Source organism: Melospiza melodia, chromosome 4, assembly GCF_035770615.1.
Source record: "Melospiza melodia melodia isolate bMelMel2 chromosome 4, bMelMel2.pri, whole genome shotgun sequence".
Classification (NCBI taxonomy): Eukaryota; Metazoa; Chordata; class Aves; order Passeriformes; family Passerellidae; genus Melospiza; species Melospiza melodia.
Window position 1 is genome coordinate 4006823 of NC_086197.1, and position 21312 is coordinate 4028134.

A 21312-nucleotide genomic window follows, 5' to 3' on the forward strand; every position below is an offset into this window, starting at 1 on the left:
GAATCGTGATCCAGTCCGAAAGCTCAGGAAGCAGCTCTTTAGCAGCCACACTGACAAGCTGCCGGTTGTGCGACTCCCAGCTCTAAAGGAGCCTGGCAGGAATGCGCGGAGCCGGGATGGTCGGGGCGGCACTCGCAGCCTGGCGAGGAGGGATGGAAGTGGCTTTGCGTGAATCAGTCTTTCCGCTGCTTGCCTTCATCGGGCGTTTAAAGTCTCTTCCGATGTTTATTTACCTTGGCTGGAAAGTTTCCCCTTCTAAATAATAATTTTTTTTTTAAAAATAGACATGGAGTGAACTTGCCAGCTGGTGCTGCCCGTGGCTGTGGGTCAGGCGCCCTGGAGCAGATGTTGGGATGCGGGAGCTGCCGAGGAAATGGGATTGCAGCAACAGGCTGCACATCTGGGCAGCCCGGGGGCTGTGCTTAGAGTGGGGTAAAGCGTCTCCCGGCTTAATGCTTTGCACGTGTGTCTCTGTGGCTGGGTTTCTCTCCAGGACTGGCACCTCTGAGAGAAATCCCTTGTGCACGCAATGGTTTTTTGCCACTTCGTTCGCCGGGTTTCTCAGCGAGAGCTCTCTTTTGGTAGCGGAAAAAAACTAACGTATTTGATATATTAAGGCTCCGAGGGGATTATTAATAACACAATGTGGCTTGTAATTAGATTTTCTCGGGGTGGGAGCGAGCCACGCTGTGCAATGTGAGAAGAGGGTTTTTAGGCTTTTTTTTAGCTAGCTCTTTTTTTAACTCGAGGTATTTTAAACCTGCTATTAATTCCTCAGCAGCAACAAAGAGCGAGGGTGGGAGGGAAGGGCGGGATAACGGGGACCACTTCCAGCGTGACGCCTGGAGGGAGCGGCCGCATCCCGGGTGTGAGCATCCTCTGGGAATGGCGCATCCCGGGTGTGAAAGAACCACTCCGACGGTGTGCTGGCTGGTCCGGGGCAGGCCGCGGGGCTTCCTCCAGCTGCCCTTTCGACGGCGGTCCATTAAATTGCTGTCACGCCGCACGTCTCTCACGTAGGGGCTGGGAAAGGGGAGCCCTCGAAGGCGCTGGCTGGGCAGAGGCGGCGAGGGGAGGGGGATGCTCGGGCGGGGAAGGGGCTGCGCTGCCTCTCGCCGTCCTTGTGGCCGCTTTCCCCCGTCCCTGGGGCTCGGCGGGCGGGGGACACGCGGCGGGGACGGTCCCGTTCGGTGGCGGTGACAGCGGTGGGCAGGGTCGGGGAAGGTGTTGGGATTGCAGCTGGGAAAATGAAATAGCACCGACAGAACGGGCAGTCCGGGCTTGGGGGAGGTTTGGGGAATACTTAGGAGGAGACAGTGAAAATGCCTCAAGTGGGGAGGCGGCTGTTCTATCCGGCTTTTTATAGAAGCAAATTTCCTTCCCTTTTGGGCTAGGTGTTCTTTATATTTTGTTTTTCCTCTTTCTCTTCTACCCACTGACTTTCTGGCGAACAGCAAAAGTGATAAGCTCCTGTTAAATACCCTCCCGACTGAGCCTGAAAGTCATCCCTGCCCTTGACTTACCTGGCTGGAGATGTTGATAAGGAGCAATGAATATGCATTGAAATCCCTGATAGCTTCCCAGCAGTGGTGAAAAGAAATGATGAATGAGGCCTTTGTGAAGCACCGGGAGCAAAACACTGGGTTCTGTTTCATCCCTGATGCAAAGTTTCCCGGAGACTTTTGCTTTGGGCTCGGATTGCTGATGAAAAGTTGCTCGCTGATGCTGTGGTGTTTTGGGGAGGTGCTGTTCCATGGTGCGAGGGCAGAAAAAAATTCTGAATTTTGGGTGTTTGGAGGTGACACGTGTGTGCCCACGCAGTGCCAGCCCTGGGGCTGTCACAGCTGCCTGGAGCCACAGGGACATGAACAGTGCCCAGCATTGTCCCTTTACTCTTGCAGTGCTATTTAATGGCCCTAAATCCTCTTAGCTCTGCTCTTTGAGACCCTTTGTCCTCAGGCAGGTAGGGAAAGGAAGAGTTTCCTTATTCAGGTGTTATCCCTTCCTCCTCCCTTTATCTAATAATTGTGTGGGGTTTATGCAAAGCAGACCTGCACCCATAGCTGGGATGAGGATGTGAGATTGTGGGAGCAGGGAAAGTGTTTTTCTGGGTGTGTTGCACAGCTCCCTTGTGCCCCAGCACAGAAAATTGGCACTTGCTGCCAAAACCTTTGGGAGCTGCCCTGGGGTTTTGAAATGCAGCCCTGGGCACGGGGCAGGTTGCACAAAGGGAAGGAGTGAGGGCAGCTCCAGCCTGGGGAATGAAACAAAAAAATAAACCATATTTTAGGTGATTTTTAATGTCTTGCCTGCTGATTTGCTTTGGTGAGAAACTTGGGAAGATGATGGGTGGCTCTTCCATGTGGGTACCAGTGCCATAAATCTTCCTTGTGGCCTTAATTTTGGTTTCTCCAGCTGCTGGATTTATTTATTTTCTTCAAAGGGGATGTACTTTGCATGTTCTATGGGTACCTCTCAGGTTTTTTTGCCCTTTTCCTGACAAAAACCTCCCCCAGCCCCCGTGTCCATCCCCGGGTGCCCCTGGCATCCCCTGTCCCACCTCAGGCAGCTGTGTTAGGCAGGCAGAGCTCTCCACCCCGGCCGTAATTAATGGGGTTTTATGGCTCTGCCACCAGCCACTCACTGCCTGCATTCCTTTCCTATGAGCTCTCTGTGCTCACCGGGTGCATGGAGGGAAGGGTGGGTGAGAAATCCCCTGCAGGGTCCCACCTGTCCTGCAAATGCTGCCAATGGGTTTTCTTTCCAGCTGTTTGACATGGACCCTCTTCACCACAACAACAAAAACCCCAAAAACGCAAACAAAAAAACCCCAAAAAACAACCAACCAAAAAAAAAAAACCCACAAAAAAATCCCAACAACCGAGCTTAGGTTTGCAAGGAAAAAAGGGATAAATGTACTTGGATATCTGCTTTTAAATGCTGCTAGTTCTGTGGTTCTCTTGCCTTGTCTGTCTTCAGAAAGTCCAGTTAGCTGGTTGTGTGTCAGCTGGAAATTTAGTCAAACATTTTAGGAGATGCTTTCTGTGGGTGAAGATCTGGACCAGATCTGGTATTTCAGCACTGACACTGCTGCAGGGACAGGTCCAAAATCCTTGGCTGTCATTGAGCTTTTCATGGAATTGCCAAGCCATTGGAATGGGAAGTTGTGCTTGCCTTGATTTTGAATTTTATTCTTTAAATTATTTATTTATTTTGGTTGCAAATGTGGAAATTGAGGCACAGAGGCTCTCCAGAGAGCCTGGGCCAGCTGCTGGCTCCTTGCCCACTTTGCACCCATCAGGATGTGGCTTTCATGTTTCCTCCAGCTGCTGAAGCACTTGGAAGGAGTCCAGATGAAAACAAGTGCCTTGTTGGGTCAATGCAGGGAATTAACAGCTCCTGTTCTTTTTCCTTGCAGCCTGTGGGCCTCAGCTTGCCAACTCCCCCACTGTGATAGTCATGGTTGGCCTCCCAGCCCGTGGCAAGACCTACATCTCCAAGAAGCTGACGCGCTACCTCAACTGGATCGGTGTCCCCACAAAAGGTGAGGCCTGCACTGGCTGCCAGGGGAAAGCAGGAGGTCTGGTCCTCAGGAGTTCCTCTAGATCACTGCTTTGGGAGATGAAAGATAGTGGGAGACATTTCCAAGATCCCACAGGCCAAATAGAAATATCTGTGTTTTCGTATCCTGGGCTCTCCTTCACCTTGAAGACCAAGGGATGCCCTTAGGATGTAATTTTGTGCCCCCAGCTTGCTTTAACTGCAGAAGGTACACAACTGAGTCATGTCCCTCATTTTTATGGTTTGTTTTTTTGTTTTTTTTCCTTTTCCCACCCAGTTTTCAACGTTGGGGAGTACCGCCGGGAGGCCGTGAAGCATTACAGCTCCTATGACTTCTTCCGTCCTGACAACGAGGAGGCCATGAAAGTCAGGAGGTGAGGGTGGGCTCCCTGACCCCACATGGTGCTGAGGCCCATGGCTGGGAGCAGAGTTACCCAGTTTGGGGCTGATGGACAGAGAAGCTGGGCTCTGAATTTCCCCTGGACTTGAAATTCAGAGTTGGGCTCTGATTTTCTCCCAAGGATTCTGAGGGCTCAAAACTGAATCCGTGTGGGATTGGTGACTTCAGGGTGTCCTCCACACCCTGAGGACCCCAGGGCCACAAGTCTGTCCCTGTTTTGCAGGCAATGTGCCATGGCTGCCCTGAGGGATGTGAAGCTGTACCTGACGGAGGAGGCCGGGCAGATTGCGGTGAGCTCCAGATGTGCTCTGGGGTTTGGCAGCTGTGCTGACCCCAAACATCCTCTGCAGTCCCTCCTCTGAGGAGGGGCTCTCTGGGAAACCAGGCCCTTGTGGTGCTAATTGAGATATTTTGCTTTTAAAGGTTTTTGATGCCACCAATACCACGAGGGAGAGGAGAGGGATGATCCTGAACTTCGCCAAAGAGAACGGGTTCAAGGTTGGTGCCATGGGTCTGGTGCCTGCATTGTGAGGCCCACTGTGGTGTAGAGTTGGTGTATCTTGTCTAACTCATGTGTTATCCTCATGCTGCTCCTGTCTGAGGGAGATTTCACTGCTGGGTTTGATTAAAAACATGAAAATCTTCCTTCATTCCCTGTACTGAGCCGTGGGGAGGGAAAGGATGGCAGTGGGGCAGAGGAGGAGCTCTCTGGCCCAGCAGGGAGGAGGCTGGGTTGAGCAAAGAGCTGGTTGAATGTTATAAACCTTATTTTGGTGGCTTTCAGCTGAGCTCTGCTTTGCTTCACAGGTGTTCTTCATTGAATCTGTCTGCAATGATCCCAACGTGGTTGCCACCAACGTTATGGTAAGTGTGGCACTGGTGGGAATGTCCTGCTTTTGCTTTCCCTCCATAGAGAGATAGGAATAGCATCACCCTCACAAGCTCTGGTCTTCATGGTGGGCTTCAGCCAGCCTGGAGGGACAGCCCAGCATGGCACTGCCAGTCCAGGAGGTTCCTGGAATGTGTTGGTGACTTCCTTCTCCAGGTGACAGCACCTGTCCTTGTTTGCTCTGTGCTGCACCTTGCAAGGAGGGGCTGCTGAGGAATGTGGAGCTCCAGGGCAGCCTGTGCTGCAGCAGCTGTCAAGTGAGATGAAAGGAAAGCAGGTTTTGGCCTGGAGTACTGTGGGATAAAAAGCCCAGGAGGGAAGAGGGGCCCAAGAAAACTGGTTCATGTTCAAGGGTCATCTTCTCCAAGTTCAGCTGTGACGCAGCCATCAAAAATGCCAGGATGGACAAGGAGCTCCTGGGCAAACTCAAAATCAAACACTAAAAGGAAGCCTAGAGAGAGGATGGAAGCAAGGACAGGCAGCCTGGGAGGAATCCAGAGATTGGCTGTTCAGACAAGAATTGATTTGGGAAAAACAAAGCCCTGACAGAACTGGGGGACTACAGGTGCGGTCCTCACATCAGTGTTTGGGAAGAAAGTGAAGCAGATCATCCTGGAAACTCTGCTGAGGCACATGGAAGATAAAAAGGTGGTTGGAGGCAGCCAACAAGGCTTCACAGGAGGCAAACTGTGCTGCCAGCCAGGGGCTGAAGAGTGTCTTTTGCTCCTGCTGGGAGCTCTTATCCCAGTGACCAACTTTTTGCATACAGCCTTTTCTACAACAAAATGCTCTGTTTGCTACTTTTTTTTTTCCTCCCCAAGCTGGATGTTTTTTTTTTTTTTTTGAGGATTTTAATCCCTTTATTTGGAAACTAATGCTTGAAGGGTGAGAGAATCAGCTCCTAGCTGAGCATGGGATTTTGCCCCACAGGGAACTGCAGATGAATGGTGCTCTTAGTGCTGGGATCAGTGTGGAAAATACACCCCAGGCCTGGGATGCTGCCACATGTGTTGATCCACAGTGTTATCCTGTTGGTTTCAGGACTGCTTGTGAAGTTACCAGTGTGTAATGCTGTTCAAACCCAAATCTTCAGGAAAAGCGGCCTGTTAGATTAGTTCAGGCAGGAATTAGTCCATGAGAGTTGTAGATATTCACACTGCCTGTTTGTAGTGTCTTTCGGCCCAACAGCTTGCAGCAAATAATGCACAAGAAGGGGTTAAATGTTGCCATCTCAGGGTCCTGCTGCTGAGCTGGGATAAGGATCTTGTTTAAGTTCATGCACTTGCCTTTTTCAGCTTGAATTTGAACCTGATGGGGTTTTTTAGCCATTGGGAAGCTCAGCTTTCCTGCTGTTGGGTGGTGCAGTGCTAGCCTAACTTCTGGGAGAATGGGAGTGGATTGGTGGGTTTCTGTACTAATCATGCAATGGTTGATAGCAAATTCTCCCACCTGATGCTTGGTTTTGGGTCTAATTTGCTTCTTTTCTGCATTGTGATGAGTGATGACTATAAAGAACTCATCACTTAGTTTCAGCTAATCACTGGATCTTGGCCTGACTTCAAAATTCCAGATTAGCATTGTCTGGCTTGGAAAGCTTCCTAACCTCTCCCTGTGGCATGTTTTTTTTTTTTTTATTTCTGTTCCAGGAAGTGAAATTGTCCAGCCCAGATTACCGGGACTGTAATTCCACTGATGCCATGGAGGATTTCATGAAGAGGATCAATTGTTACCAAGCCAGCTACCAGCCCCTCGACCCTGATGACTATGACAGGTGAGAGACCTTGACTTTGAGCTGCCTTGAGCACCTGCCCTCTGCCAGGAGAGCAGCAGGGAAGGGTGGAGCTGTATTTCACTTTGTTTTCAAACATCTGACTGTGCTAGAATGATTTATGGCCAGGCCTCAGCTTGAATTCAGGCGTTTCATAGGAAAATGCTGCTTTCCCCAGGCCCTGTGCCAGGGAAATGGGCACTGATGCCTTGCCAGGCTCTTCTGGGCTCAGATGAGCTGTTTTCAACCTTGTTCTGCAGGTCTAGATACAAAGGCTTTGGGAAAGCACTTAAGTTGGAGGGGTTGAGGTGCTTTTTTCATTGTCTCAGTGAAGGGAAGGGACAGCTTGGTTCAAAGCACAGGGTTGAGCAAGCCCTGTGGCTCCTGCCTGTGTGCCTTGGGAGAGCTTTGCTGTCCTGCCTGACTCTGCAGGCACCTCCCAGCCTCTCCAAGCTCACAAACACTCCTGTGTGCCCTGTGAGGATTGTCCCTGTCCTGGGGAGCAGCATGTTCCCTGTTAGTCCTGTTTAATCCTCTTTGCTGCTGCAAGGGGAGGGGTGGTGATTACACTGCTGCTATTCAGCTCTCCATGAATCCCCACTACCTGTTGGCTCCCTGCTGAAAATAGCCTGCAGGAAATCCTTTGAGCTGGGTGATTACATGGGCAGAGAGAACTCACAGGGCCGCTGCTTTGGAGAATGACAGGAAAGCAGGAAAAGGGAAAAGTGCTCCCTGGAGAACTTGTAAACCAGAAGGAAGCAGCTACAAGAGAATCATGCAGGTTGAAACCTTGCGTGATGCCACATCTGGTGTCGCAGCCCAGATGTTTTCAGCTGGTGTTAACTGAAGTGACATTTATAGAGGTTATGCCTGTGCCAGAAGACAACCTGAACTTCCAAAGCGGAATATTGAAAAGAATATATTTTTTCATGATGGCCACTCTTTTAATATCTATATTAATTATTCCAGTATATTGTAGTGTTTTGTTCTAATCAATGCAAATGATGTGGGATTGTGATTATGTTAAGAAATAACACTAAATAAATGGGAGGAATAAATTGACATTGTGAAATTACTTAATTTTTCTTATGCTCCCTGTCACAGAAGCAATATGGAGCTATTGGGCAAAAGAAATCAAGATCCCTAACCTGTGCATTTTATTCATTAAGATTTTCATCTCTGTTTAAAAATAAAATTGATTTTTTGCCCTTTCAAGAAAAATAACTTTATGGAAAAGAGGAAAGACAGAAGAATGAAAAGCAGAAAGTTCTTATTTTGCAGATTTGAGGGGTCTAAGTTGGAATCAGACCTTATCATTACAGAAAGGATGAGAAATTAAGAAATATTGGACTTGTGTATTGAATGCATATATATCCATGTATATAATATATATAAATATATAAAGATATATGTTAAATGTATATAATATATAAAATATATATTATATATTTATATATAAATATAATAATATATTTATATATCAATATATGAAGTATATATAAAAATATATAGATACTATAAAATATAATTTATGTGTATAAAAATAACTATATAATGTAGAATATATATTTGTATATATTTGCATATAGATATATAATTAATATAATATTATTATTTATATTATATGCATATATACACACACACACATACAATAGAGAGTCTCTGTCTGTCCCCAGGGAACTTTCTCTCATCAAAGTCATCGACGTGGGCCGGCGGTTCCTGGTGAACAGGGTGCAGGACCACATCCAGAGCAGGATTGTTTATTACCTGATGAACATCCACGTCCAGCCCCGCACCATCTACCTCTGCCGGCACGGGGAGAGCGAGTTCAACCTCAAGGGCAGGATTGGAGGCGACTCTGGCCTCTCCAACAGGGGCAAGAAGGTGAGGGAGATGGAAAATGTCCCCCCGTGGCTGCAGTAGGTGCAGTGCCTTGGGTTAAATGTGTGAGGAATGGTTACTCATAGTTTAGCAGGGTTTATTAAACCTTATTGAAAATACAACAGAAGACTGGATAGAGAAAAAAAAGTTACGATGAAAACTTAACAATGGAGGTTTTCCCTTTTAATCCTTCAACCCCTCCCAAAGTTCTGTCCATCAACCCCTTCTTTGCTACTTTCCTATTTCAGAAACAGCAGTAGAACAAGAGAAAAGTGGCATTTCCACTGGTTTTGGCATTGTGGTGCAGTGAACCAGCTTGCACAGGTTGGATTAGTGGTATCAATACACTTAAACTTCAGCTGCCACAAGCAGGGCTGCAGGTTTAGCTGGGACACAAACGCTTCTCTTGAGCTTTGAGTCACCAGAAGGTTTCCATGATTCCAGCATCCTGGGCAGTGTGGATTTGAGGTTCATGTGCTGGAGAACCTGCTGCTTGGCTGGAATGCACTCTCCAGCTCCTCAGGCACAGACCCAGCTGTTCTGTCATGGACACTGCAGTTGTGGAAGATCTGTTTCTTTTGGCTCCTGGATGTACACATCCCATTTGTCCACTGTGAAAGCAGCCACTCTTGAGAACATCTGAGAATCTGGTGGATTCTCTTTGCAGCACCCCAGATATTTACTCCACCTTCGCTGTCCAGTGGTGGAGATCACTTCCTCAAATTCTGACTGGAGGTCAGGTGTCACCACAGTGACAAGCCAACCCTCCCAGATGTCCCTTGATAACCACATGAGGGGGTAAAACATAATTATAAAACTATAAAACTTTTCTTAACCTATATACATGATATTTGTCTGTTAATTGTGAGAGTCAATCATTCCATTACTCGTCTATAAAATGCATATTTGATGACAGCTGGGCTGCTGAGGATCCATCTGCAGCTCTTGGGGATCAATGAATGTATGGCTGCCCTTCCCCTCAGAGCATTAGGCTGATCTTTGTGCCTGTGGAAGGCAGCACTTACTGGGAATAGGGAACAAAGGAAGCTGTGGACCAGCAATCAATCTCTTCTTTTTTTCTATGTCCCACAGTTTGCAGTGGCACTGAACAAATTTGTGGAAGAGCAGAACCTGAAAGACCTCAAAATTTGGACCAGTCAGCTAAAGAGGACAATCCAAACAGCAGAAGCTCTCCAGCTGCCCTATGAGCAGTGGAAGGCACTCAATGAGATTGATGCTGTGAGTATCTGTGCAGCCACAACAGCTGCTCAAAAGAGAGAGAGAGGTTTTGTCTGGAGGCTGTGCTGAGGGCATGTCCAGTAACCTCTTGCTTTCCTGTCCTGGCAGGGTGTGTGTGAAGAAATGACCTATGAAGAAATCAGGGAGCAGCACCCAGAGGAATTTGCTCTGCGTGACCAGGATAAATATTACTACCGTTATCCTTCTGGGGAGGTAGGTGTGCAGGGACAAAGTCTGCACGGATTGTACTTTAAATGTGGCCTTTTTTTCCTCATTCTGTCTTCTACTCTTGAGCAGAGGAGCAGTGGGTGCTCCAAGAAACTAAAATTAAAAGAGAGCAGGGCTCATGTTTACCTCTACCTTGAGCTCTTTCAAAATCTTGCTATATGAAGATCTCACTAAGAAATATGTCACTTAACAAACAGTCCCACTGACTTTATAGCAAATTAACATGGAAAGGTCTCTAGAGGTTTCTAGTCCAACCTCCCGTTGTTATATCCGCTGGCAGTTTTGTGCTGGCCTAATTTTCTTTCCTTTCATTTCCAAAAAAAGCAATTTTCACCTTGTTCTCGGTATCATTCCCTAAGGGTTGATGGTAATATCTCTGTTCCTGGCAGTCTGCTTTCAGGGTGTGACACAATGAGGTGGGAATTGACATCAGTTCTGGATGATACTTTAGGCTGTGAATTGAGCTGATTATCCCCAAACTGAAAGTCATGCCTATAGACATTGCAGAAAAATCTTTGGAGGCATCCTCATGACCACCCTGTATCTGACAGAAGAATATGTGGGGATCTCAGACACCAACTCTGGGTGTTTGGGGCTCCTTCTGGCTGCCTGTTGTGGTTTTTATGAGGCCTTTCAAAACTCTGGGGTTTCTCAGGTTGCTCCAGACTTCTCAGAACTTTGAAATCCTGTAGCAAATCAGATGTCAAGATGATGGAGAGGCTCTGTCTTCAAAGCCCTTGTTGCTTCCCTTAATTAATTCTCCAGGCCTGAGCTGTGATTCAGTGAGATGTGAATGCCTCCTTCTCTTGCAGAAGAATTAGAAGTTCCAGAGCAGCCTGGGGATGAGGATTTATTTGTCTTCAGCAGTTTGGTTTGCTCAGAGGCACGGAATCAGGAGGTGTACCAAGACAAGGACCGTTGTTTCTTTGGGATGCTCGCTGCATTGATTCCATGCCTCACCTCCCTCCCTTTCTTCCCCAGTCCTACCAGGACCTGGTGCAGCGCCTGGAGCCAGTGATCATGGAGCTGGAGAGGCAAGAGAACGTCCTTGTCATCTGCCACCAGGCTGTCATGCGCTGTCTCCTGGCCTATTTCCTGGACAAGAGTGCAGGTGAGCTCCCTGTCCCTGGGAGGATGAGGGATGATGGATACAGCTCTGGGTTGTTCACATCCTGCAGGGTGTGATGGTGTTCACAGGGGTCTTAGGATGAGGGAGGAGATGAGGATCTGACTCCATGTTTCAGAAGGCTTGATTTACTATTTTATATTATTATATATTAATGATACATTATTATATAATTTTATTAATTATATATTGTTATTTGTATTATTATATATTAATATATTATTTATATAATATATATTATATTAAAACTACACTAAAAGAATGGAAGAAAGGATTTCATCAGAAGGCTAGCTAAGAATAGAAAAAGAAGGAATGATAACAAAGGCTTGTGTGTTGGACAGAGAGTCTGAGCCAGCTGACTGTGATTGGCCATTAATTAGAAACAACCACATGAGACCAATCCCAGATGCACCTGTTGCATTCCACAGCAGCAGATAATAATTGTTTACATGTTGTTCCTGAGGTCTCTGAGCTTCTCAGGAGGAAAAATACTTTCCTTAGTATTTTTCATAAAATGTGTCTGTGACAGCAGTGTGCATCTCTGTGGCGTGGGATGAAGGTGTCTGAGCCTCCTGCTCAGGTAACCCTCCTGCTTTGCTGTCTCTGCAGATGAAATGCCCTACCTGAAATGTCCCCTGCACACAGTGTTGAAGCTGACCCCGGTAGCCTATGGTGAGTGAGACCTTCCTAAACATGCCGGGGGGTTGACTTGTCCCTCCTCCTGACTCCAGGCTGTCTGGGGGAAGAGCAGGGATCTGTGGTTGGGACCCTTGGGAGCATCCTGTGCCTGCTGGCCCTGTTGATCTGTCCCTTTGTGCTCCTTTGTGCAGGCTGCCGGGTGGAATCCATCTCCCTGAACATTGAAGCAGTCAACACCCACAGAGATCGGCCAGAGGTGAGTGCTGCTTTTCCCTGGAGCTGTCCTTTGGTGTCCCCCTCCTGTCCCCTGTGGTCACCTGGCAGTGGGAACTGCCCAAATCCTGCCTGGGGTGGTGGTGGGCATGGGGAGATTGCTCAGCTGGGTGCTTGGAAGTGCTGCTGGAAGACGGGGAGCATCAGATGTGTTCCTGCTCTGCAAAGTCGTGGCCAGCTGAGGGTTTTCCAAGGGAACAGGACTGTTGCATGTTCCTGCTTCCCAGTGTGTTTGCCCAGGGAAAACTCCTCCCTGGTCTCTGACTTCCACGTGCATGGTCATCCACTGGCCCAAGCAGGGAGTGGAGCTGTGGATGGTGGAGAAGGTGACTTCTCCCAGGTGTCCCAGGTGGCTGGCAGAGCCTGGGCTCAGTGCTTGCCCTGCCTCTGAGGGTGTTTTCCTGGTATGCCCGTGGCTCTGTGTCCTTCTGCAGGGTGGGAGGTGGCAGTGCTGGGCTGGGGATGGTGCTGTGGAGAATTCCTGTAGGGTTGGGTCTGTCTGTCTGCCAAGTGCTCCACTGGAGCTCAGAGGGCAGAACTGGAGGATGCAAAACTCAATGTCAGGGCTGGGCAGCCACACAGAGTGGGCAGCACCCATGTCCCAAGATGCTGGGACTTTTCCAACTTGTGCTTAGTGGTGGAGCCCAAAGTGATGCTTTTGGCCCACATCTCCTTTCCTTTGCTTCCCCTGTCAGGTGGCAGCACCTGAGCTGCCTGTCCCTCCCCACAGCTGTGGGGGGAAGCCAGTCCTTCCCCCTGCACGGGGACACTGATGTCCTGCTCTGCCACCCTCTGTGGGGATGGCAGCAGGGCCTTGGCTAGGACAGGGTGAGACAAGTGCCAAGTGCTTGGGTGCCCATGCTCAGCTTTGCCTCCATCCCCCTTGCTTGAGTTGGAGCTTGGCGTGGTGCTGACCCTCGCTGCCTGCTCTGCTCCCATGCCCCAGATCTTCCTGATCAGCCTGGGCTGGCTCATCTTCCCTCTGCTTGCTTTCACTCCTCTCTCTGGGTGGAGGGACCAGCTTCGAGGAGGAGACCAATGGGCACCTCTGTGTCCTGCAGAGTCACGGCTTGTTGGCTGCTGGGTGTGTTCAGCTACCTGTAGCTACTTTTTTTTGTCAGCTGAGACTCAGATAAGGAGAAAATCTGTCTCATATCTGAGTGCAGAGCCATTTTTTCCCTCCCCTCCCCTTCTGTGCTCTTAAGCATTTGGCATCAGGGATTTTTTGGTGCCCAGAGACTTTCAGTGCATCCTTTGCTGATGGACAGTGACTGTGGGGAAAAGCAGAGACCACTCTAAGATTTAAAACTAAGAAAACCAAAGCAACTTGCTTCTTTTTTTTTTTTTCCTTTATAACTGTCGCCTTCTTCCTTTTTCCCTTTTATTTTGCTTTATTTTTTTATATTTACTTTTATTTTCTTTGTCTCACTTTAATTTAGGAAGCAAAGAAGGGACCTAACCCGCTCATGAGACGTAATAGCGTTACCCCTCTAGCAAGCCCTGAGCCCACCAAAAAACCTCGCATCAACAGCTTGGAGGAGCATGTGGCTGTTTCTCCTGCCCTGCCAGGCTGTGTTCCTCAGGAAGTGCCCACGCAGATGCCGGGACAAGTTAGTTGAACTCTTCTTTTTTTTTTTTTTTTTTCCCTTATTTCCTTTTTTTTTTTTTTTTTTTTTTTTGTTGTTGTTCTCGTTGTTTTATTGTTTGTTGTCCTCCTGTCACTCCTGAAGCTGAGGAGCTGCTTGCACTTGTCGTGAGCTGTGCTGCTGTCTGAGATGCATCTTCCTCCCCATGGCTGCTGCCCCTCCCTGCCTTGGGTCGCTGTTGATCCTCTCTTGGGTTTTGAGAGCGCCATCAACTTCCACCAAGCTCTAGGCTGCTTTAATTTAGTGCTATCAGCCTCCTGAGGGGGCTCCTCCCTGGAGTGAGCAGGAACAAAGGGCTCGTGCCTTCCCTACCTCTGGGTGTGCTTGGCTCTGTTGTAGGCCTGGCCATAGCAGTAAATCAAATTCTCTTGTGCTTCTCTGAAGGAAGAGCTGCTGCCAAGACGCATCTTTGGCTGGAAGGGTCTCCTTCATGCTGGAGCTGTAGGCAAAATGGACCAAAATTGAGTAGAAGGCTCTTGGTGTGGTGAACCTGGGTGAAACCCTGCCATGGTGCTCACGTGTCCTTTCCTCTGTCACCCACCCATGAAGGCACATAGGAAGAGAGGCCTTGCTTGCTGCTCACTTTCCCAGGCACAAACCCCTCTCCTAAGCTCACTGAGGAGTCCTGTATGATCTACAGGAGCCTTTGCCATGCTGCCCTCCCCACCAGCTGCCTGTTGGATGTGGCTGTCTTGCCCAGCCCCTCTCCCTGCTGTCTGTGTTGGTGTGATGTCCCCTCCTTGCCCAGGTTAGGAATGGATCCGTGCTCCACCACTGCTCTGCTTGGTTGCTGCTTTGCATGAGCCTCCCAGGACAGCTGGGTCTGTGTCAGCTCCCAGGGCTCTGCCTGGGCTGGTTGAGCCTCACAAAAAAACCTTTTGCCAGCTCTGGCTGCCCAGTGCCCCTCGCTGCTGTCCACTGTCCTCTGCCCGGTGTGGCACAGAGTTACTGACACCTCTCTCTGTTCTCTCTGTCTCTCTGCAGCCTTTACTAGGGAAGGCATGCCTGTAAGTACCTTCTTGCCTCTTATTCCCCTTTCCAACCCTTTTATTCCATGTCTCTTGCCATCCTGCTGGGTTGTTCTGTTGTTGCAATATCCGCACGGGGTGTGGATTTCATGGAGTTAATGTTCTGCTGGTTTGGGGGGGATTTGTTTTAGGAAGGGTAAAGAGGAGAGTGTGGGTGCTGGTTTATATCCTAGCTGGATGGAATGTCCCAGTTTTGTTGTGAAATTAGGCAAATTATGATTTTTCACTCTGCTGGAGATGCTGTTGGGTTTTCCTGGAGCTGTCTCCTCTGTGATAGCATGTTGTACTGTAGGTGAGAGACCTGGGTGCTCTGTCCTTCCTGAGGGCTCTGGATTGTGAGTGATAGCACCAGAGAGGTATCTGAGAAGCTTCTGACCTTCTCAGCAATGTGTTTTCTGGAGCTGGATGATCCTGGGGGGGACCAGCCATCTACAAACTTGGATTTTGGAAACAGCCAGCCTAGGTGTTGTGGGCAGAGTGAATGGAATTTGTCCTTCTCTGGCTCTGTTAAGAAAGCAAAACACCATGAGCATTTCATGCGTTAATGATGAATAATCAAGGCTCTGGCAGTTTGGCTTAGGGCTGTTACATCCCTGAGGAACAGGAACAGGACAGCTCCTGGGTAAATTTGAAGCCTTTGGACTGAGTTAATGCTACATTGAGTTGAGAGCAGCAGTTGTGTGCTCAGAGGCCTTCTCAAAGACTGGGAAGACTTTGGGGCAGAGCTGATACTGGGTAGTGTACAGGGGGTCTTTTTGCCCTCTGAGGACAGTTTAAATCAGCCTGTGAGCATCCCTGGCTTGGGTTGTTTGGTGGGCTGAAGATGGAGGGATCTGCTCTACTGTGGCCAGGCCAGAGCTCAGCCCTGCTTGCCTGTAGGAGCTTTTGAATCTCATAATTCTTCCCCTTTTAGAGTAAACATTTTTGAGAAAAGGGAAGTTGGGACTGTTGCACTTGGCTTTGCTGGTGGCTGGGTTAGGTGAGATCACTGAGTGCAGAAGTTGAGTCGCTCAGCATGGCCTGCATGCCTGTGATCCTCCCCTTGCTGCTCATGGCCAGGAAAGCCCCTGATGAGACCTGCTCCTCTTGGGTTGCTCTGGAAGCATTTTAGGTTTTGTCTATCCTTCCCTCCACCCTTTTCACGTGTTTATTGGAACAAAAGGCACTGCATGCCTTGGTGCTGGCTGGGAGGCTGGGAACACCCTCAGGTGTTGAATTTGGAGATGGATGTGTCAGATTTTGCTGGAGCAGGCAGTGATGGTTTTACCCACACCAGGTGTAGGCTAGCAGCAGCAAGTTTAAATCTCCAGCTGCTGGGAGCCTGTGTCCTTCTCCTAGTGTGGGCTTTGTGTCACCCATGGGGACATGCCAACCCCAAGGCTTGGTGACACTCACACTGCTGCTAGCTCTGGGAGGCTGCTGTCCTGCACACTGCTTTGTCCCTCACTGTCACCACCTGTAAGGGGCTGGGGAGGTGGAAAGTGCCTCTGTCACAGCTTGAATCATGAGCCTGGGTTGGTATGGGAGCTTTACTGCATCAGCCCTCACTGCTGGGGTCTTGATCCCCATCCAGGAGGACCAGGGGACACCTAGGGTGGCTAGTAGATGTGGGACTACCTGGCGTGATGGTTTCTTTTCTTTTTGCTTGCTTTGTGATCCAACGTGCACTTTTGAACAGTCACCTGATTTCCCCCCTTCCCTTCTTCTTCCCTTCACTTTTCATGCTTAAAAAGAAGACCCGTTTGTCACTTTCTCAAAGTTTTCTCTTTGCTAATATTTCCAAGGTAAATGGCTGTGGTGCATGTGGCTTTTCCTCACCCTCCTCCTCCTGTCTCCTTAGGCAACAGAGAGAACAGCTCAGCCTGCTCTGCCTTGTAGCCTGGCTGGGATTGCTGGTGCTTGTAGGAGCAGCTTAGGTAGTAAAAGCATTAAAAAAACTCAACAAACCAACCAACAAACAAAAAAACTTGCCAAAAACCAAACTAAACAAAGAAAACAAAAAAAGAATTCTTCCTAGCTGTTTCCTAGTCCTTTTTTCCCCTACCTTGTTTCCATGTAGTTCTGTGAGTTGGGCAATGTCCTTGTGGTCCCCTGGGCTTTTCCTGGAGCAGATCTCTCCTGGGGGCTGCTCCTGCTTGTGTGTAGCTGGCTGTCTCTGGTTTTGTGGTCCTCACCACGTGCTGGTGGGTACCTGTTGTCATCATCCTGTACCAGGGCTGTGTCTGGAGCGTGTCTCAGGCCCATGAGACCTCATGGAGTGTCACCAGGGCAGTTGTGCTCTTTCTCTGCCTTTGATGGGTGGTCCTTGGCATGGCCAGCGGGAGCTGCCTGTTCTTGGTGTTGCCAAGGATGGACAAACAATGGCCTTGCCCTTGGCAGGCAGGGGGGACACTGCCCACCCTCAAGGGGAGCAAGAGAGAGATGTTTAACTTGGCTTAAATGAAGACCATGGTCCTCTGTCACCTTGCCTTGACCAAAGAGCAGCTTCAGAAGGACAGACAGGGTGGGGTGAGAGGGTGTGGATATTCTCAGCTCGGTCGAAGAAAGAACAGAGAATTTCTCCCAGGCTGAGAAAAGAATTAAAACAATGGAGAAAAGAATTAAAACAATTATGATTTCTCCTTATTTAATCATTGTTTATAGATATGGTTCTCCAGAGTGTGCTATTCATAGTCACCAATAGTGTGAAGGGTTTTTACTTTGAGACCAAGTCTCACCTTAGCAAGTCACATAGAACCACAGAATAATGAGGTTGGAAGAGACCTCTAAAATCGAGTCCAACCCCATGCCCTCACACCTCAACTAGACTGCAGCACCAAGTGCCATGTCCAGTCCCACTACCTTCATTGAATTACCTTCTGATCCACCTTCTGAACCCTGGAGTCTTACACTCTATCCCTGACGCAACAGCATCAGGAGGTGTTCAGCTCAGTTTTTGGAGATATCTAAATTCTAACCCTGTAATTAGAGCCAGGCAGTGCTTGAGGAGGGGTTTGTGACTGTGTTCACAGGGGTCTGAGGATGAGGGAAGAGACGAGGATCTGACTCCATGTTTCAGAAGACTGATTTATTATTTTATGATATATATTATATTAAGACTATACTAAAAGAGTAGAACAAAGGATTTCATCAGAAGGCTAGCTAAGAATAGAAAAAGAATGATAACAAGGGTTTGTGGCTTGGACACAGTCTGAGCCAGCTGGACTCTAAATGACCATTAATTAGAAACATCCACATGAGACCAATCACAGACCCACCTGTTGCATTCCACAGCAGCAGATAACCATTGTTTACAGTTTGTTCCTAAGGCCTCTCAGCTTCTCAGGAGAAAAAGTCCTAAGGAAAGGATTTTTCAGAAAAGATGTCTGTGACAAGGAGCTGAGCAGTGGGTCAGTCAGTGCCTCTCTCCTCGGCTGGGCAGTGTCCTCCCCTTTTTGGTGGGTGCTTTGTGGTGACCCGTGTGTGGCTTTGTTCCCATGTTAGTGTGTTCTAGAAGGTGCTGCTGGGCTGGAGCCTGACCCCAACCCCTCTTTCCCCTCTCATTGCAGAACATGAACACCTCCCAGAAGCCGTCGTGACTCCGTGGGCACCGCTGTGAGGCCGCCGGCGCCGCCAGCTTCCCATCCCATCGCCATTCCCGAAGCTTGCTTCCAACCCAGGCGGGGCTGGCTCTGCTCCCCCTGCCCCAAACCCTGCTCTGCTCAGCGGGGAGGGATGCAGGAGAGCCCAGGAGGAGCCCAGCTCCATCCCAGGGTCACCACCAGCTCTTCAGGCTGCAGCGTTTGCTCTCCTCTCCGGCATCCTGTTAGGTCGTAGCGAGCTGTAAAGTGCTTCTGTAGTGCACAGGAGTTTCATTTTCTTCTCTTTTCAGTGGTTTTTGATCTTCTGTATAGATGATTGGTACCCATCTGTCTCTGGGTGGGGTGTGTATATATATGGATGGTGCGGGGTTAGTAGAGAAATAAGGGAAAGGGGGGTGGGTAAAGGGGTTTTGTGTTTTGTTTTGGTTTTTTTTTTTTTTTTTTTTTTTAATTATTATTAATGTTGTTAATTACTTTTGAATAAGCCCCTAACATGCTGTGCTGCAGTCCCTCACCCACACTACAGCTGGTCACACATGCCAGCCTGGCTCATGCAGATCTGTGAGCACCAGGACAGCAGCTGTGTGAACTCCTTCACTGCAAGAACTGCTGGGTTTAATAAAAAAAACCAACCCATTCTTTCACTTTTTTTTTTTAATCAATATACCTTAAAGGGGTTTGCAGTTTTATCTGCTGCTAAAAGTAGTTGAAAGATGCCTGCAGTGCATGAGGAACCATGCCAATGGGTCTTGGGTGATGCTTTCATCTTGGGGAGCACCCAGGGATGGTCTGAGTTAAGGCATGGGTTGAATTTTGGGGAGGCTGGGCACTGTTTGAGGTGCTGTGCTGGTACTTCACCTCCCCTTCTTTTTTAGCTGGAAGTGTAGGTATTGGGAAGGATTTCAATCCCTAGGCTTAGATGCATTTTGTAGCCACACAGGTCTCATGGAGGTGGCCAGAGGTCTGGCTGGGTTGCAGGAGTCCCTGTCTGACTGCAAAGAGCCACAAGAAGGGACAGTTTTGTCTGTATTTTTTTAATTTTATATATACATGCACACACATCTGTGTGTGTATGTGTATACTTAAAAACTGCTTGGTTTTTGCACTTTATTTGTGGCAGAAGCATAACTACTTTATTTTTTCCTACCTGTGCCCCTTAACAGGGGAAGCCTGAATACAGGCAACTTTTTCTGTTTGTTTTTAATTGTATTTTGCATGCTGGAAAGCTGGGACTACAAAATAATAGTAGTTACAGTGTTTGAGGTGGGGGGAACAGGGTGAGGACCTGACTGACTCCATCAGCCAACTCCCAGTGGTTTGATCCATAAGATCGCTGGCAGGCAGCCTGTTAACAATGGCAATTAACCACTATTGCTTTGTGCAGAAATCTGTGGATTTTGGAATTTTTTTTTTTAGGGTTTTGGGTTGGGTTTTTTTTTCCCCCCATCTATATGCAACATCTTCTCCATGCCCATCTCACTTTTTTTTATTTGCTGGAGGCAGGAGGTGAAGGCAGCCCCCCCTCCTGCAGCACTAGGCTGGGGAACCATGGGTGGGCAACCCTTTGGATTCATCCTTCCCATGGCATTCCCCAGCGTCCTGTGTAGGGAACACCATCCCCAGAGATGGGATCAGAGAGGTTTGGTGGAGAAACGACCTCTTTGAGGGTGTGTGCATGTTCTGGGGGTGGGTTTGGTCTGTTTTTTTCCTTTGGGAAAAGGTGAACCACAGTGCCTCGTGCTCCGCGCTGGAGCGGCACCGACGGCGGGAGGGCTCCGGGGCCACGCTCAGCCCGTGTCCCATGGGGTGACAGTCCTGGCACTGCCCTGCCTGTGTCAGCTTGTGCATATGTGTATCATAGTCCTGTACAGATAAAGCAAAGAACACTCCCCCCACCCTGCTCTGCTTTATTTCTGTTTTAACAGCCTCATTAAAAGCAGGCTTCCCTCTCCGTGTGCCCTGGGCGGCAGCTGCGCTTTGGGTTTCTCTGCCTTCCAGATAAATGAATGTTTTGGGGAGGCCACTCACTGGGCTCTTTTCAACTTCCTCCTTCGTGGGGAGTTTTATCTCTCTCCTCCTGCTGCTGCTGCTGCAAAAAGATAAGCCAGCAAATACAAACACGACGTGTGGCTGCCCCGAGATCGATCCTGTACACGTGTAATTGCGCGGATGTTTTGGTGTGTGTTTGTGTGTGTATATATATAAATATATATATAAAAAAAATCCAGAAAAAACCCAAAACGGCCCTAAATTTTCATCCTTTAGTAATAATAGATGTCTCAGTAGGTCTACAGAAATCTGGAATTTGAACATGGTATTTTTTCCAGCTTTGGGAAAAGTGCTTTCCTGAGTTTATCTTGTGCTGGAGGGGTTGGGATGGTGTCAACCCTGTGCCATCACAACTGCCCCAAAAAAAATTGCTGTCCAGCTTTTTGGTTAACAGAGCCAAGGCCTGGGCAGTTGATGCCACAGCCAAGGCAGATTGGCAAAGAGAACATGTCAAACCACACCAATGATTTCTTCCCCCACCTTTCTTTTTTTGCTCTCTGGTTTGTTTTCCTTTGTGATACTTGAATTTATTTTTTAAATTTTTTTTTTTAAATAGCAAAGCGCTTTTTATTTATTTAATGTATACTGCAAAGCTTGGAGAGAAGGGTGTAGTTACTTGGGATTACTTTTTTTTTTGATTTGTGATATCTTAACTGTTCTGTAAATACATCTGGAATAATTGCCTGATATAAAGCTGTGCCAGCTTAAAAACAGGGTATGCCTTTCAGAAATTTGTATATTTTGCAGTTGCTGGACCAATAAAATATCTTGAAATACAGATGTGATCTGGTTCTTCCTTGTGTCAGAATTCATGCTCTCAGGCCCTAAGGGTCACCATGTGTTCTCTCATACACGTGTTCCTGTGCCTCATAAATAATAATTACCACAAAAGAGAGGTTGTGGATGCTCCATGCCTGGAGGTGTTCAAGGCTAAGTTAAAGGGGGCTTGGAGCACCCTGGTCTAGTAGAAGATGTTTTTCAAATCTTTCTATGAATTCTACAAG

At 48.3% G+C, this 21312-nt stretch overlaps 1 protein-coding gene across 8 annotated transcripts in view; it reads left to right on the forward strand.

Moving 5' to 3' along the window:
* The window catches only part of PFKFB3 (6-phosphofructo-2-kinase/fructose-2,6-biphosphatase 3), a 48222-nt gene extending 27136 nt beyond the window's left edge, over nt 1-21086 (forward strand). For 2 of the 8 annotated variants that reach the window (XM_063153685.1, XM_063153680.1), the window contains 16 exons: nt 3419-3544; nt 3839-3935; nt 4185-4251; nt 4385-4459; nt 4769-4825; nt 6497-6621; nt 8295-8502; nt 9592-9738; nt 9847-9951; nt 10948-11077; nt 11702-11764; nt 11923-11987; nt 13444-13614; nt 14635-14657; nt 16412-16462; nt 18227-21086. In XM_063153685.1, coding sequence (XP_063009755.1) covers nt 3419-3544; nt 3839-3935; nt 4185-4251; nt 4385-4459; nt 4769-4825; nt 6497-6621; nt 8295-8502; nt 9592-9738; nt 9847-9951; nt 10948-11077; nt 11702-11764; nt 11923-11987; nt 13444-13614; nt 14635-14657; nt 16412-16462; nt 18227-18233 — 1517 coding nt within the window. In that variant the 3' untranslated portion in view covers nt 18234-21086. The remainder of the gene's footprint in view (nt 1-3418; nt 3545-3838; nt 3936-4184; nt 4252-4384; nt 4460-4768; nt 4826-6496; nt 6622-8294; nt 8503-9591; nt 9739-9846; nt 9952-10947; nt 11078-11701; nt 11765-11922; nt 11988-13443; nt 13615-14634; nt 14658-16411; nt 16463-18226) is intronic. The other 6 variants (XM_063153677.1, XM_063153681.1, XM_063153679.1 and 3 more) reach the window with 6 other exon arrangements.
* The last annotated feature ends 226 nt before the right edge of the window (nt 21087-21312 follow it).